The sequence below is a fragment of the Chiloscyllium plagiosum genome, unplaced genomic scaffold (genome assembly GCF_037043375.1).
Source record: "Chiloscyllium plagiosum isolate Xiang-an unplaced genomic scaffold, Cpla_swu_hap1 HiC_scaffold_7, whole genome shotgun sequence".
NCBI lineage: Eukaryota > Metazoa > Chordata > Chondrichthyes > Orectolobiformes > Hemiscylliidae > Chiloscyllium > Chiloscyllium plagiosum.
In genome coordinates, this window is record NW_028270145.1 from 83,935,098 (window position 1) to 83,950,257 (window position 15,160).

At 40.6% G+C, this 15,160-nt stretch overlaps 1 protein-coding gene across 1 annotated transcript in view; it reads right to left on the reverse strand.

Annotated features, from left to right (window-relative positions):
• Positions 1-15,160, reverse strand: part of LOC122551725 (low-density lipoprotein receptor-related protein 1-like) — a 1,910,187-nt gene that overhangs the window by 229,117 nt on the left and 1,665,910 nt on the right. The window contains exon 59 of the mRNA XM_043694091.2: positions 454-641. Within this exon, the coding sequence (XP_043550026.2) occupies positions 454-641 (188 nt within the window). The remainder of the gene's footprint in view (positions 1-453; positions 642-15,160) is intronic.

Here is a 15,160-nt window from a genome sequence, read left to right on the forward strand (position 1 = left end):
CCAGCATCTTCCATGGTGGGATTTGAACCCAGGTGCCCAGAATATTACCTGGGTCTCTAGATTAACAGCCCAGCAATAATACCACTGGATGGTTGCCTCCCATAATATGAACAATAGTACAAATAATAATTCCTACAGAAAGTTGAACATTCAATGCAAAATGCAAACTTTAGGAGTATAGTAAACAACACAAGCGATGTTTTCGTTTGCACATCGCAATAGCTGAGTCTCAAAGTTAACTCAAACACTGAGAGATTGAAATGTTGACACCAATCCTCTGCCACTAAAGCCTTAAGTAGTGGTTCTAACTTCGCAGATTTCTTTTATTAAATGTTAGAATTATTTCACACCTTTATATACATACACAGGTTTATTTGTTTCAGGATTAGTAACTCAATCTTTGCGAAAATATTTTGATAGCTTTAACAGCAGCATAAATGGTTATGTTCATACCCAGTGCGAGGATCTAACACAAGATGTTTAGGAGTCTTCAGCCCTGTGTTCACAAGGACTGTCTGATAAAGCCCATTAAGTTTTGAGACTTCAATAGTCAGCTTTGTTTTGTCGCACCAGTATAGATTTTTGCCAATCCAATCAACTGCCAAACCATCTGGAATAGCTTGTCCTGTGTGGTGCACCACCTAAGCAAGAAAAACAAGTATTTGTGCTGATTAACACTTTTTGCCAAAATCAAGAACACAATTTTAACAAAAGAGCAACACAATGTAGCAAAGATCTTTAAAACAATTTGATTTTCCAGGTGGAGTGAAAGGTTGCAAATGGGTTCCAAAATATAATGATACTCCTAATTCAGTGAGTTCAGAAGGCTGATAGAAACGATGCAACTAAAACCTTTGTTTTTGTGGAGCTGTATTCAAGATTTTTAGCATTTCCAAATCAATTCATTATAATCTGTGGAAAATGAAAAATATTCAACAAGAAAAATTGTTAATAATAAATCATGAGATCCAGAATTTAAATTTTTTGTCATGTCCATTAAAGGTTGTGGCCAATCTGTTTGACAGATAGCTCTACAGTGAAAGAAGTGCCAAAACACAACAGTAACCTGGACTGGAACTGCAAGTAGTCCGAGAATCCAGAATCAGTACGTATGGGGGTCCCAAGCTGAAGAGGAGTGGTAAGGCCCAGGGAGACTGGGGACCTTAACAGACAGCCAGGAAATTATGGAGTAACTGTCAGTGGAAACCTAGGGATTTGGTCTTGACAGACTTGGAACCTGCTTTTCTTTCAAAACCTCAGCAATGACCTGCCAGGCTTGCCCTCTACCCCTCTTAGGGTTGGGTGTATAGAGTCTACACAACCAGCTATCCTTAGTAGCCACACACACAGATGACAAGCAACATGAGTTTGACTGGGACAACACTACTATTATAGGACAAGCCAAACAGAGAACAGCCAGGGAATTCCTAGAGGCATGGCACTCATTCACAGATTCTATCAATAAACACATCAACCTGGACCCAATATACCGGCCACCGCAGCAGACAGCTGGAACGGACAACCAGAAGCAGCAGAGACAAACCACTATAAATGCCGGAGTAAACAACACAGAAGCGCTTCACAGGAGGCTTCCAAGCACTGAGGATGTCACCTAGACAGAGGACAAAACGTCTGCAACACAAATTCCCAGCTCGGCGAACAGAACCACAACAACCAGCACCCGAACTACAAATCTTCTCACAAACTTTGAGTATAGAGTCTCATTTAGATCAATGGCCACCCTAGGCCTTGCTTGCCCCATGTAAAACTGTGAACTGTAAAGTTATACTCTATAATTATTGCAGCATAAATATTCTGCCTTTGTTTTGCTGATCATCATCACAATCTTACTCCAGAAAATGTCTTTATCTGAATTCTCAAGAAAAATAGCTTATTTCCATAACTGCCCAACCAGAGTGTGTACCATCACTCCTCTGCCAGGTTTGTGAGGAGTCAGAAACTGCCCACATATCTGCATAATTTCTTCTAATTATTTTGCAAAATCCCCCTTCTGAAAGAAGGCCACCATGTGAATTGAGGTATAAAACAGAATATCCATATTCCTGAGACTGACACTATGTTGAGGAGTTTAATAAGATTGAGATATTAAGTCAGTGAGACCTTCACCTATTTGCTGTTATGGAGCTTCTCTAAGGATGCTTGCTGCCATATGGCTTGAGTACTCGAGAAAGTTAATTTTGATCACACAGCAACTGATATTTTCTGAGTGTACGGCCCACTGAGGCAGAATGCTGTGAGTTTGAGTCCTGTGTTGACCACAGAAGAATACAGCCACTAGTGCATTCGATGCCATCATGTGTCTGTTCTGGTTCTAGCACAGATCGATGGGGTGAGTTAGCAGCATGAAACATGTCTGGCTGTAAAATCACTCATCAAACCCAAAGAATAATGGTTGCTGTGAAGAGTGATCAACCAGCATTCTGATAACACAAATAACATGCAAAAATGATGAAAAGGAGAGAAAAAAAAGATATCACAATAGAAAGAGATTTGATCAGAAGAATTTAGAGTGAGACATTTTCTGTTAACAAATATCTATCTACTCAATGCAGCTACAGAGCCCAAGGGTGATCTTAAGATTTATTGGCCCATCAAAACCTCAGAAGGTTGTTACCCCTTCCAAGCTTTTGAAGAGCTTCAACCATGGCTGAAATCTGACAGCTTGTTTCTCCCAGGAAAACACAAATGTCTAACAGTGACTGTGATAACTGTCTTGATTTTATTTGGCATTCAGACATTCTTCATGGCCTTTTTGGCCCTTTTAGTATTTAACTAATGTGCCAATTTAAATCAAAATTACACTATTGTAGTAAATGTGCAGTTTACCATCTTTTCCATACACCTGAAAAGCAAAAGAGTGTAAAATCTGTGTATTTATCAAATGTCAAAAGAACAAGAAGCAACTAACTACGGATTTGGCCTTAAACTTTCCATAAAACAATTCTGTCATTTTAATTTTTAGGTACTTTTCCTTCAATAGCCAATCGACATATTGAAGCATTGAGTCATGACTATGAGGCAGAAATGATGAGATGCTATTTTCACACAACAGTGAACCACACCACATTGAAGATGGACTTTCACATATCAGATTGTTGTGATTGCAAATTTACTCTGAAGTCATGCTCTATGATTCCACAGAAATGTTGTTTTGGGTACATGAATACATCTAATGCAATTCTGCAGTATGGTGCAACAGGATTAGATTATTAGATTAGATTATTTACAGTGTGGAAACAGGCCCTTCGGCCCAACAAGTCCACACCGACCCGCCAAACACGCAGTCCACCCAGACCCATTCCCCTACATTTATCCCTTCACCTAACACTTGGGCAATTTAGCATGGCCAATTCACTAACCTGCACATTTTTGGACTGTGGGAGGAAACCGGAGCAAATCCACGCAGACACAGGGAGAATGTGCAAACTCCACACAGTCAGTCGCCTGAGGCAGGAATTGAACCCAGGTCTCTGGCGTTGTGAGGCAGCAGTGCTAACCACTGTGCCACTGATTCTTTGAAATTCCTACAACTTGCTGTCTAACCCAATGTGGATGGTAGCCATAATGTGGAGGTGCTATTGTTGGTACCCAGTGTGATAAATTTTCATGTTACATCCCATGTATAGGGTCCTGCCTCTTTGGAATGCAGAAAGGAAATTTGGTAGGACAATAGTGTATCCCTTCAAAACCAACTGCATCTTCCATTTTTCATTTTGGAAAATCAGACAGGCTCTGAAAATGCCTCCTGAATTCCTGGGCTTGACTTCACCGTAAATTTACAATCTCCTGGCAAATTTTCCTTTTCATTTAGAAAACATAGAAATATTTTAGATAATATAGAAATCTATTGATAAAGTTCATATCACCAAAAGCCAAAAGATGAGCATTATGCTCAGTTTCTGATGCCACTGCCTTTAACAAGCAATTGTTAAAATAGGCCCAGCACATGCTTTGTCTGTAAGCATTTGTTTCTAACAATATTTGTCTCCAAGGAGACACATAGCTAATCAGTTTTGCTGGAAGTTTCACATTGTGAGTGCAGCATTATCATGGGGTCAGGATTATTAAAATAGGTAGGTGAAACAACTTTAATGATATTTGGTTCATTGCATCTAAAAACTGCTTAGACAATTATTGTATACATGGATGTTGATTCCTGAGATGCATGACCTCTTCTTCCCTTCTGTTTTTCTAAAACTTGTAATACTTTTGTATGCATTATTTTTCCTCTTCCACCACTATCTGCTGCTTACTAACAGGAAAGGTGATGAACCATTTTTTTTTGCTTTGCAATATTTCCTTTATTATTTTTGCAAACTAGTTAGCTTTAGTGCACAGTGCATAAGGGGAGAATTGTATGTTATGCAGAACTGGGAGAGCAGAAATGCAATGATTGCAAACAGACGCAGAGATTTCCTTTGTGGAGTCTGTATCCTCAAAGCCTTAGTGTGATAGTTTCCCGAGCTAAAGTGCTGATTAATCTGTTGGAATTACTATTAATTCCCCCATCCATGCTTCCAAAATTAAGTAGACCTGTTGGATTTCTAGAGCAAGACTAAGGCTCACAAATAGTTTCCAGGTAGGATTTATAAGCTTAGAATTCTCAGGAGAAATAATTTGTTGTTTCTTGTGTGATCAGTAGCATTCCTGAAAAAAAGGTTACTGACTTTGGCACAAAGTAGTTAGTTGGTTCTGCATTTATTAACCTTCAAACAGATATCCAAGATGTGCCAAAGCACATCCAGATGCATCAACATTATATAAATTACCTGACATTAAAAAGCCAGAGTGAATCATGACTGGTGAGTATGAACTCTTGCTCCTCCATGTCAATAACTGTGGCAGAGCATGTGTATTAGAGGACGGAAAGAACGATAGCCCAAAGTGCACAACACAGGAGAAAAATAAGTGATGGATGCAAACAAGATCACTTTTTTTTAAGAATCACAATGAATTTAAAGTGTAACTCTGTCCATAGCATTCTTGTCTATGAGTCAGAAAATTATGTATTTAAGTCCCATTCCTGAAATTTTAGCACAAAAATTTAGGCTGCTGCCCCAGTGTCAAGCTGAAGGAGTGTTATCTTATTAGAGATGCTAGCTTTCAAAAAAGGTTGAGGACCCATCTTCTCTTTCAGGTGTTGGACATAAAACAAGAGTCTTTGGACTTGAAATGTTAACCCTGTTTCTCTCTCTACAGATGCTGCCAAGCCTGCTGTGTTTATCCTGCATTTTTTGTTTTATTTCGGATATCCAGCACCTGCAGTATTTTAATTAAGGATAGCAGATTTCCTTCCCACAAGGATATTAGTGAACTAATTTTTTTTTTCTAATAATCTATGGTAGCTATCACTGAGACTAGTTTCAAAATTCCATATTTTGTTATTTGAATTTATTTTCACCAGATGATGTGGTAGAATTTGAACTTGTGTCACACAGCGTTAGCCTAGATATTTGGACGACTGGTCCAGTGACATTGCCAGTACAGCATCATCTCCTTCTTATATTGCACCAGAGACTGCATAACAACAGAACTTAATTGATTGTAAAAACACTTTAGAATGTAATGAGGACATGAAGGCTCCATATAGATGTTAGTATTAATTTTTCTTTTTACCGTTTCTCAGATTAATTACACTCCCTTCCCTTTCTAAATGTTACCAATAATTAGAGACAAATTTGTTCACTAAGTCCTCATCTCTGACTGTTCAAGCCCAATTCATGCACTTGGTTGTGTGGAAGCTTGAATTTTGCCTGTTAATACCTTGAAACTTTATCATTGTTTCAACAGGACCTGTATCCTGAAGATCTGTCTTGATTATTGTCAGCTGCAGTTGAATAACATGAAGTGGTGAATTAATTCTGTATGAATTTTAGCTACTGTAACAAAATAAGCAAATAATGCAAGAACTCTTTGACCACAGCCATAGCTACATCTAAGTTTGCTTCAGCCCATTTGTTCTGACAACCTCACACACTTACTTAACTCATTGATTCTTTTCTGCACCAGAAACAAATAATCAATTTTACACTACTGACTCCACCCCTCAGTGGAGTTCAGATGGAATAAGTGATGAACTGTCGTCTGGCACTTTGCAATATGATTAGGTGTTGGTTTAAACAGGTTTTTGCAAATATCTTTTTCAAACTTTCCAAATGTATAATCTCTCCAACTAATATTTGAAGAATATAAATTTAAAGAATAACTATTTCATGAGATGTTGGTTTCTCTGACTAAAACAGCAGGTGATGGTGAGTGCCTTCTTGAGTTGCTAAGGTCCATCTGGTGCAGGTATACCCAGAGTGCTGTTACAAAGGGAGTTCTAAGAATGTGATAATGAAGGAACAGAAATATAGGTCCAAGTCAGCATGGTGGCTTGGACCAAACATGCTAGTGACGGTGTTGCCCTCTATCTGGTCCCCATGGCTGTCTAGGTGGTAGAGATCATGGGTTTTAAAGGTAGTTTCAAGGAACCTTGGTGAGTTGCTGCAGTGCATCTTGTGTACAGTACATGTTGCTGTATTGCGCAATGGTGGTGGAGGGAATGAATGTCTTGAATTGGTATGCCAATAAAGTGGGATGTTTTATCCTGGATGGTGGAGAGTTTCTGAGTGTTGTTGGAATTGCACTCTTGCCCAAGAACCTGGAGAGTATTCTGTCACTGTGCCTTTTAGGTGGTCAGGAGTATCTGTGGAGTTAGTTGCTGTGTCATTGCAGATGGGACTGATTGTTGAATGTACAGCAACATATTCTTGTGGAAGCTTTATATTTCAGGTGCTGCAAATTTCCTTTGGGGTGAATTTAATTCCATACAGTAGAGAGACAATTCAAACTGGCCTGGTGATTTTTCCTTGATCTTAGTATCTTTAAATTTAACCCAAACTTATTAGTAATTGGCAGAATCATCCACATGAATCCAGTAAGTTTCTTATTTTGTGGTGATTCAATATCTCCTGAATTTCTGCTCTCGCTCAGTGGTTTGATGCTATTTCCAGCCTGTCAGTTGAATAATTGACCCAGTATACAGAAAGGAGCAAGAACTGATTAAGATTACTCAGGCTTAAGGTTGCCAAGGTCAAAGAGGATTAGATCCCACTCTACCTGTTGCCCACCTCAATTCCACTCAGATAATTTTCTCCCTTTAGTCTTGGTGTGTTAGCGAGGGTGACTAAAGACACTTGAATTACTGCTTGAGCAGTTTGAAATAAACTTTCATTGTTAACACCTGTATTCGCGGAATGGCACTGTATCGTCTCTTACTGTCCCCTCTCTTCTTTAAATCTACTATTACCACACTTGCTGCAGAAAACAAACCACTGATTCATTTGTCCTTGAAAACTAACATCCATTCCCCTCCTCCCCTGTGTCTCCAAAATCCTCGAATGTTCTTTCATCAAAGGCACAAATTATATCTTATGTGACTGTAACAAAGCAAAACTATTCCTCCTCATCATTTGCGGCCTTTGACACATATGATCTCACTTTCATTGTCTAACACCTCTCCACTTGCATTCAGTTGAATGGTACTGCATTAGCCTAGTTCTATTCTTAGTCATGCGGTCAGGTCAGCAAATCACTGGCAATGTCTTCTCATCCCACTTCTGAACTGTTATCTCTAGCTCCATCTTCTTTCTTGTTTAAATCCTGCTCCTCAGTAACATCACTGAAAGACACATCAGTTTCCACATATTCACTCTCTGCAACTTTTCTCTCGGCCTGCTCTCTGTCTCTAATTCGCCGTGTTACTTATATGAAATCCAACAGTGAATGTATAGAAATTTCCTTCAATCAAATTTAAGGGAAACCAAAGTCACTGGGCTAATGTTTAATGCAGGCTTCAGGACCATGGTGTCAGAGGTCACTGAAGGCCCTGGGCCTGCTTTTGCCAGAACCAGTTCAACAATTTTGCTGGAGATAGTTTCCTAATTGGCAGTCTCTAAGCACGGAGTCTTTATCCAAGATCTTGGTGATTTGCCTTAGTTTCTTTATTATGTGGCTCAGTATCACATTTTGTTTGAAAGCACTTGCGTGAAATATTTTGATTTTTTTAATGACTTTAAAGGCACTGTGTAAATACAATCTTGTTGTAATTAAGAAACTGATATAAATGACTGGGCATATTATATCATAAGTTTTATTATGCCTTTGCTTAACATCTATGTGTTCCATGTTAGGATCATGAATCATAATTTTGGGCATTATCTAAACTTCCTAATGAGAAACTACAAGTAGGGATGATGAGCTGAGAATGGATACCTCACAGGGTAATCACAGTTATTGTACATTCACAAGTAAGATACTATGCTGAGAATCTCAAAGCACCTACAGGCTTACTGAATAGAAGCCTTTATGATGGCTGTAGGTATACAATTTTTTTGTGAATGCCTGCATCCCCATGCATTTGTACTTAACAACATCCAAAACCTTGAGGAAGGTGGCAATATCTTAAAGTTATTGGAGTCTCTTCAACTGTTTACCTGCACCTCAGTTGAAATGAATAAGTTTGTAGACCTCTGGAACAAATCAGTCATATTTTCAATGCAGCTTAGTATCGACCATTCTTTGGATAATGTCTGCTAAATCACCACCAGATGATTGAATTGCACTAGTGGGAGAAACAAAAAATGATGGGGTTTTGAGCTTCACAACCACAGCTGAACAGTTTTGGTCACAGAGGAAACTCTTAAGGGATATGCTGTTATTTGACAGTTCAGTAATTGCTTCCCTGAACAACTTGCATTTTCTGCAACTTGCAATGCTGACTGATGGAATCACCCTGGAAATTTTCCTCTTCTGGATAAATCCTGAAATCACAGATGATCAATATTTTTGCTGGACTTTGCCAGGTAGGAAGTTAATTGTGGAAAGGACAAAAAAGGCTATGAAAGATAAAGATAAGTGAGTAGGCAAATGGAGTATAATGGGGAAAAATGAAAAAAAATGTCCACTTTAGCAGTAATAATAAAACAGAAGCATTTTTTTTCTAAATGGAAGAGGGATTTGTGGCTGTCCAGTGCATGAAACAAAAAAATGCAGAGGCAGAAAATAATTAAGAAATTAATTGTATTTATCATTTATCATGGGGGAATTGAATACATAAGTATGATGCTTCAGTTCTGCAGGGCACCGGTCAGACCACAGTTTTCTTTTACTCCCTCACAGGATGTGGATATCACTGGCTAGGCCGACATTTACCTCAAATCTCTAATTATCTAGAGGGCAGTGAAAAGTCAGGGGAATGGAATATAAAAGTCAGGCCATTTTGCGAAAACAGTGCAATGCATAAGTCTGACAACAGTTGGGATGCTGTGAACAGTTTTGGGTCATTTATGCACGGAAAGGTATACTGCCATTGGAGGCAGTCCAAAGACTGCTCACAAAGCTGATACCATATGTGAGGGACTGTCTTATGAGGAGAAGTGCTTATACTTATTAGAATATGAAAGAGTGTGAGGCAACCTCATTGACACATACAAGATCCTTCGAGGACTTGACAGGGGAGATGCAGAAAAGTTGTTTCCTCTTTCAGAGAGCCAAAAATCAGACGACATAATCTCAGAATAAGTGATCACATGTTAAAGGCCGAAAGGAGAAGGAATTGCTTCTCTCAGTGGACAGTGGACATCTGTGGAATTCTTTACCATAGAGAGCTGCTGAGGCCGGGTCATTAAGAATATTCATTTCTGAGACAGACAAATTTTAATCAAGGGTAATAGAGGAAAGGAAGAAAATTGCTTTAGGAATTGTCAGATCAGCTATAATCTCATTGAATGATGGAGCAGTTCTCAATGGCTGAATGGTCGACTTCTGCTTCTATGTTTTATGGTCTAACCATGTGATTGAGGGTCTGGAATCACATGTAGGCCAGATTAGGTAAAGATGGCAGATTTTCTTCTCAAAACGCCAAACGACATCCAAACACGATGATCTATCCTTCAGAGTCGATTCTTCAGGAACACTGCTTCAATGCTGGCACACACAGTCCTGTGGAAGATGCTCACAATAGTTTGATGGTCCTCCCATTTGATCCCAAGGAGGCTGGTGAGTACAACAGCCTTCCAGAACAAGATCTCCACACAACAATCCTAGCAGCCTGATTCCATCACCAAGACTTTTCTTACATCAGGTTTAAGGCTGAGTTTCTGTTGTAATATAACCTTCTATCCATCAATTTGTTATTACCTGTAATGGGTATTTTTACAGAACTGTAGTTGATAATGGGCCACTGGGTATCGATGTTTAAATCACTTTGAAAGCAAACAGGCTGCACTTGCAAAAATGTTTTCTGTATAACATTCTGTTACCTGCAGTCATTAATCTGCCACTAACATTATAGGTGATTTGTTTTGTTCTGCTTTGTTGAAATGAACTTACTGAAGGTTTGCTGAATCCACATTAAAACTGCTGCTTCAACCAAGCTCAGGGATAATGTTTGTTCCAATGATAACATTTTAGGTTGTGGACAATTTCTCAGATTTGCATATTTTGCTGATGAAATATGTTGCTGAGTAAGATTGTAATTGTATTAGATGCTTGGTAGCTTCATTAGTAGACAACTGCATTATCAAACGCAACAATAATTTCTTTCATAATTCTGTGCTTGTTCTGGCCCAAATGTTGAGGCTACATGCAAATATGTTGCAAATGACGGCAGAAAGTGCTGAAATATACAGCATCCAGGGCACAGAAAATATATTCAGGGTTTGGAGCATACAGCAAGTGTCTTACAACCAAATGTTGACTTTTAACATTTCTCTCACTGTTTTTTATAATATAGTTTCTGACCTGCTTTATCAGCACCCTATGTAAGTGTATTGATAAATCCCATGGGCTGAATTTTATCAAAAATGTTCTAAGCATCAATTTCAGGGAATTGCATGGAGGGTTAAGCTCCTCAAGCTCAAGCAAGTTTTGTCACACAATTTTACACAATTATATGTGCACCATACCCCTATGGTGTCTTGCTTATGCTATCTCAGACTTACTAGTAGCAGTAGTACTTGCCACTGCCAGAACTTTCTGGGATCCCTATTGGTGGTGCTGTATTTAAACCCAACTGTGCACTTCATCAGGCATTCCCAGTGAGGAGATGCCTTTGCAGTCACAGTGTCAGAAGAACTGCCTCAGAGATTGCTGAGAATAGTCAGTAGGCACCCTCATTTGCTGACAGGGACTTAGAGGACCTGTTTGACAGGATGGTGGAGAGCAGGTCCACGCTGTTTCTTTAGGACTTAACCAGAGGAGATCTTGGCACCAGACCTTACCAGCCTGGTCAAACGTTGTGATATCCACTTTGACCAGAGCAATGCCCAGCATGTTGCAAGAAGGTTAATGATCTTCTGCACACCATCAAGGCAAGCATCACAATCTTCTCCAACCAAGGCTAAAAGGTCAAGCTCTACCACTCTCAGTATTGTAGGCTGTATCATCCCTCATCCTCTTTTCCTACCACAATTACCACGCCCCATCCCCCACCAGAACACTGCACTGCCTACTCAGCACCAACAGCTGTGCATATCACATCCATCTCAATCTTTCCATTTGCCTTATTTTAGGATGGAAACAAATCCAACAATAAGGAAAAAGATGGTTGGTGGGATGTTTAACATCAGTCCTCTTACTCCCTACAAGGAACAAACCCATGCCCTAGTGGGAGAGGACTGTGATTGCTGAGATCATCATGTCCCTGCAACTAAGAAAGATTCATTTTCAAATGCTGCATTGCTCTCTTGTTTGATCATTGCAATTATAGTCTTAACATGTACAAACATCTATCTCTATTCTGCAGCTCATTATAACTCCTAGTGGCATCTCTACAATCACCGTCATGAAAAGATCAGCCCCTCAAGACTTCATCTTTTCCTATACCGCTGAGGAAAAAGTCACAGATCCCCCACTAGCAAGGATATCCTTTGCATCTTCCGTATGTTCAGACCCTGACACCCTGTTGGTTAAGTTACCTCGAGCAGCACACACCTGGCGAATATATCACTGACACCATTCTGGTGGCTGGCTGAGGAAGAATCACTCCAGGTCACTGGAAATTGGAGGTCTGCTGAAGATGGGCACTTGCTGAGTGCCAGGCTGGAGGGTACTCCAAGGTATTGGCATTAACAACTTCTTCAAATGAACAGACACAAGAAAGGCAGGCAGAGGTTTGAAGGCCTTGGCAAACTAACAAAGAGATTGGAGGAGTTCACCTTATCTGTCTGTAGGCTGCTGCCTCTGGCAAGCGAGAGTCTGGCTGCCTCTAAAGATGGGATAAAAGAAATCTTCTGGATAGATGTGTCATCTGGATAAATGTGTCTTTCGCACATATGCAAAGCATAGTGTGATTAAAGGGAATCAGCATGGCTTTGTGAGGGGCAGGTCATGCCTCACAAATCTTATTGAGTTATACAGTCATAGAGCCATAGAGATGTACAGCATAGAAACAGAATCTTTGGTCCAACCCATCCATGCTGACCAGATGTCCCAACCCAATCTAGTCCCACCTGCCAGCACCCAGCCCAAATCCCTCCAAACCTTTCCTATTCATATACCCATCCAAATGCCTCTTAAATGTTGCAATTGTACCAGCCTCCATCACATCCTCTGGCAGCTCATTCCATACACGTACCACTGTGTGAAAGAGTTGCCCCTGAGGTCACTTTTATATCTTTCCCCTCTCACCCTAAACCTATGCCATCTAGTTCTGGACTCCCCGACCCCAGGGAAAAGATTTTGTCTATTTATCCTATCCATGCCCCTCATAATTTTGTAAACCTCTATAAGGTCACCCCTCAGCCTCCGACGCTCCAGGGAAAACAGCCCCAACCTGTTCAGCCTCTTCCTGTAGCTCAGATCCTCCAACCCTGGCAACATCCTTGTAAATCTTTTCTGAACCCTTTCAAGTTTCACAACATCTTTCCGATAGGAAGGAGATCAGAATTGGACACAGTGTTCCAACAATGGCCTAACCAATGTCCTGTACAGCCACAACATGACCTCCCAACTCCTGTACTCAAGGAAAGCATACCAAATGCCTTCTTCACTATCCTATCCATCTGCAACTCCACTTTCAAGGACCTATGAACCTGCACTCCAAGGTCTCTTTGTTCAGCAACACTTCCTAGGATCTTATCATTAAGTATATAAGTCCTGCTAAGATTTGCTTTCCCAAAATGCAGCATCTTGCATTTATCTAAATTAAACTCCATCTGCCACTTCTCAGCCCATTGGCCCATCTGGTCCAGATCCTGTTGTAATCTGAGGTAACCCTTTTCACTGTCCACTACACCTCCAATTTTGGTGTCATCTACAAACTTACCAACTGTACCTCTTATGCTCGCATCCAAATCATTTTTGCAAATGACAAAAAGTAGAGTTCTTTGAGGAGGTGCCAAGTGATGCATTTTAGAAGGTTGAACTCGAATGCTGAATATAGGATTAAAGATAGGATTCTTGGCAGTGTGGAGGAACAGAGGGATCTGGGTGTGCAAGTATATAGATCCCTCAAAGTTGCCACCCAAGTGGATAGGGTTGTTAAAAAAGCATTTGGTGTTTCGCTTTCATTAACAGGGGGAGCGAGTTTAAGATCCGCGAGGTTTTGCTGCAGCTCGACAAGTTCCTGGTGAGACCACACTTGGAATATTGTGTTCAGTTCTGGTTGCCCTACTATAGGAAAGATACAGAGGCTTTGGAGAGGGTGCAAAGAAGGCTTACCAGGATGCTGCCTGGACTGGAGGGCTTGCCTTAAATAAGCTCAGACTTTTCTCTCTGGAGAGAAGGAGGAAGAGAGGAGGCCTGATCGAGGTGTATAAAATAATGAGAGGAATAGATCGAGTCAATAGCTCGAGACTTTTCCCCAGGGCAGGTTTGACTGGTACGAGAAGTCACAGATGGAAGATATTAGGAGGAAGGTATAAAGGAGACATCAGAGGTAGGTTCTTTACACAGAGGGTTGTGAATGCATGGAATGCGTTGCCAGCTGAGGTGGTGGAAGCGAAGTCATTGGGGACATATAAGTGCCTACTGGATATGCATATGGATAGCAGTGAGTTGAGGGGTGCGTAGGTTAAGTTACTATATTTTACATTCGGATTAAGTCTTGGCACAACATTGTGGGCCTAAGGGCCTGTTCTGTGCTGTACATTTCTATGTTCTATGTTCTGTATCCACAAACCTGAAATGTATTACTTGCCCATTTGATGCTCAGCACCAAAGGCAAGGTAACAGGGAGACAAGAGACCTTGACTTCAGTCCCCATGATCCTTTCTCACAAGGAAATAGAGCACTGCTGGTGAACACCCAGCTAGAGGTGGAACCTCTGGGCCCCCTTATAAGTCTCCTCTCAGGCTAGGGTCCTCTGCCTATACTCTGCCTGCAAACCCCGATCCAGTGGCAGTTTAAGCTGGGATGGATGAGCCTACATCTAGACGTGGCATGCGAGCCACAAAGACCCTGGTATCACCTGACCAAAGCTCCAAGCCCAAGAGACCTCAGTCCAGAGGAGTATCCCACACTCTAGCTGCAGATACTAGAACTGCACTTAGATGTAATGGGAGGGAAGGGGAAACAAATTACATCATGACTGCAGACAGGTTGCACTTCATTGTATATACATTATCACAGTTGTACATATGTTTACATTTCATCACTAGCTATAAAAAGAAATGTTGTTTTATCTGCAACTGCAAGAATAAAAGAATGTGAGAAGTTTTAATACTGTATCTGAGCCCGAGCAATTCTTCCCACTGTGCCAATACCAGTACGAATCTTTCTTCAGGATCAAAAGAGGGAGCATTAGACATTATGAAGATTTTGATTTCTCATGTGTCTTAATTTCATTGAACAAGGTTCACAGAGAAATCGTGTCTGCATTGCTTTAGCTGACACATCCACATCGAGGATGTTGAAGATGCAATGTTGGGTCTCTAACAGATCCTCATTGTTCATTACATGCCCTCAGTGTGTCCTCCAGTTATCTGGAACAGGGATTCCAAGGATCAAGTGGTGTACTTTTTCTACATGACACTGTTATGAAGTCCCAGATGTCACCTGTATGGAAACCAGATGTGGAGGGGCCAACCTTTTGCTTTCAGTGGTCACAGTGCATTGCAGATTTAGTGGACAGCATGATGTGGCATTCAGACCACCA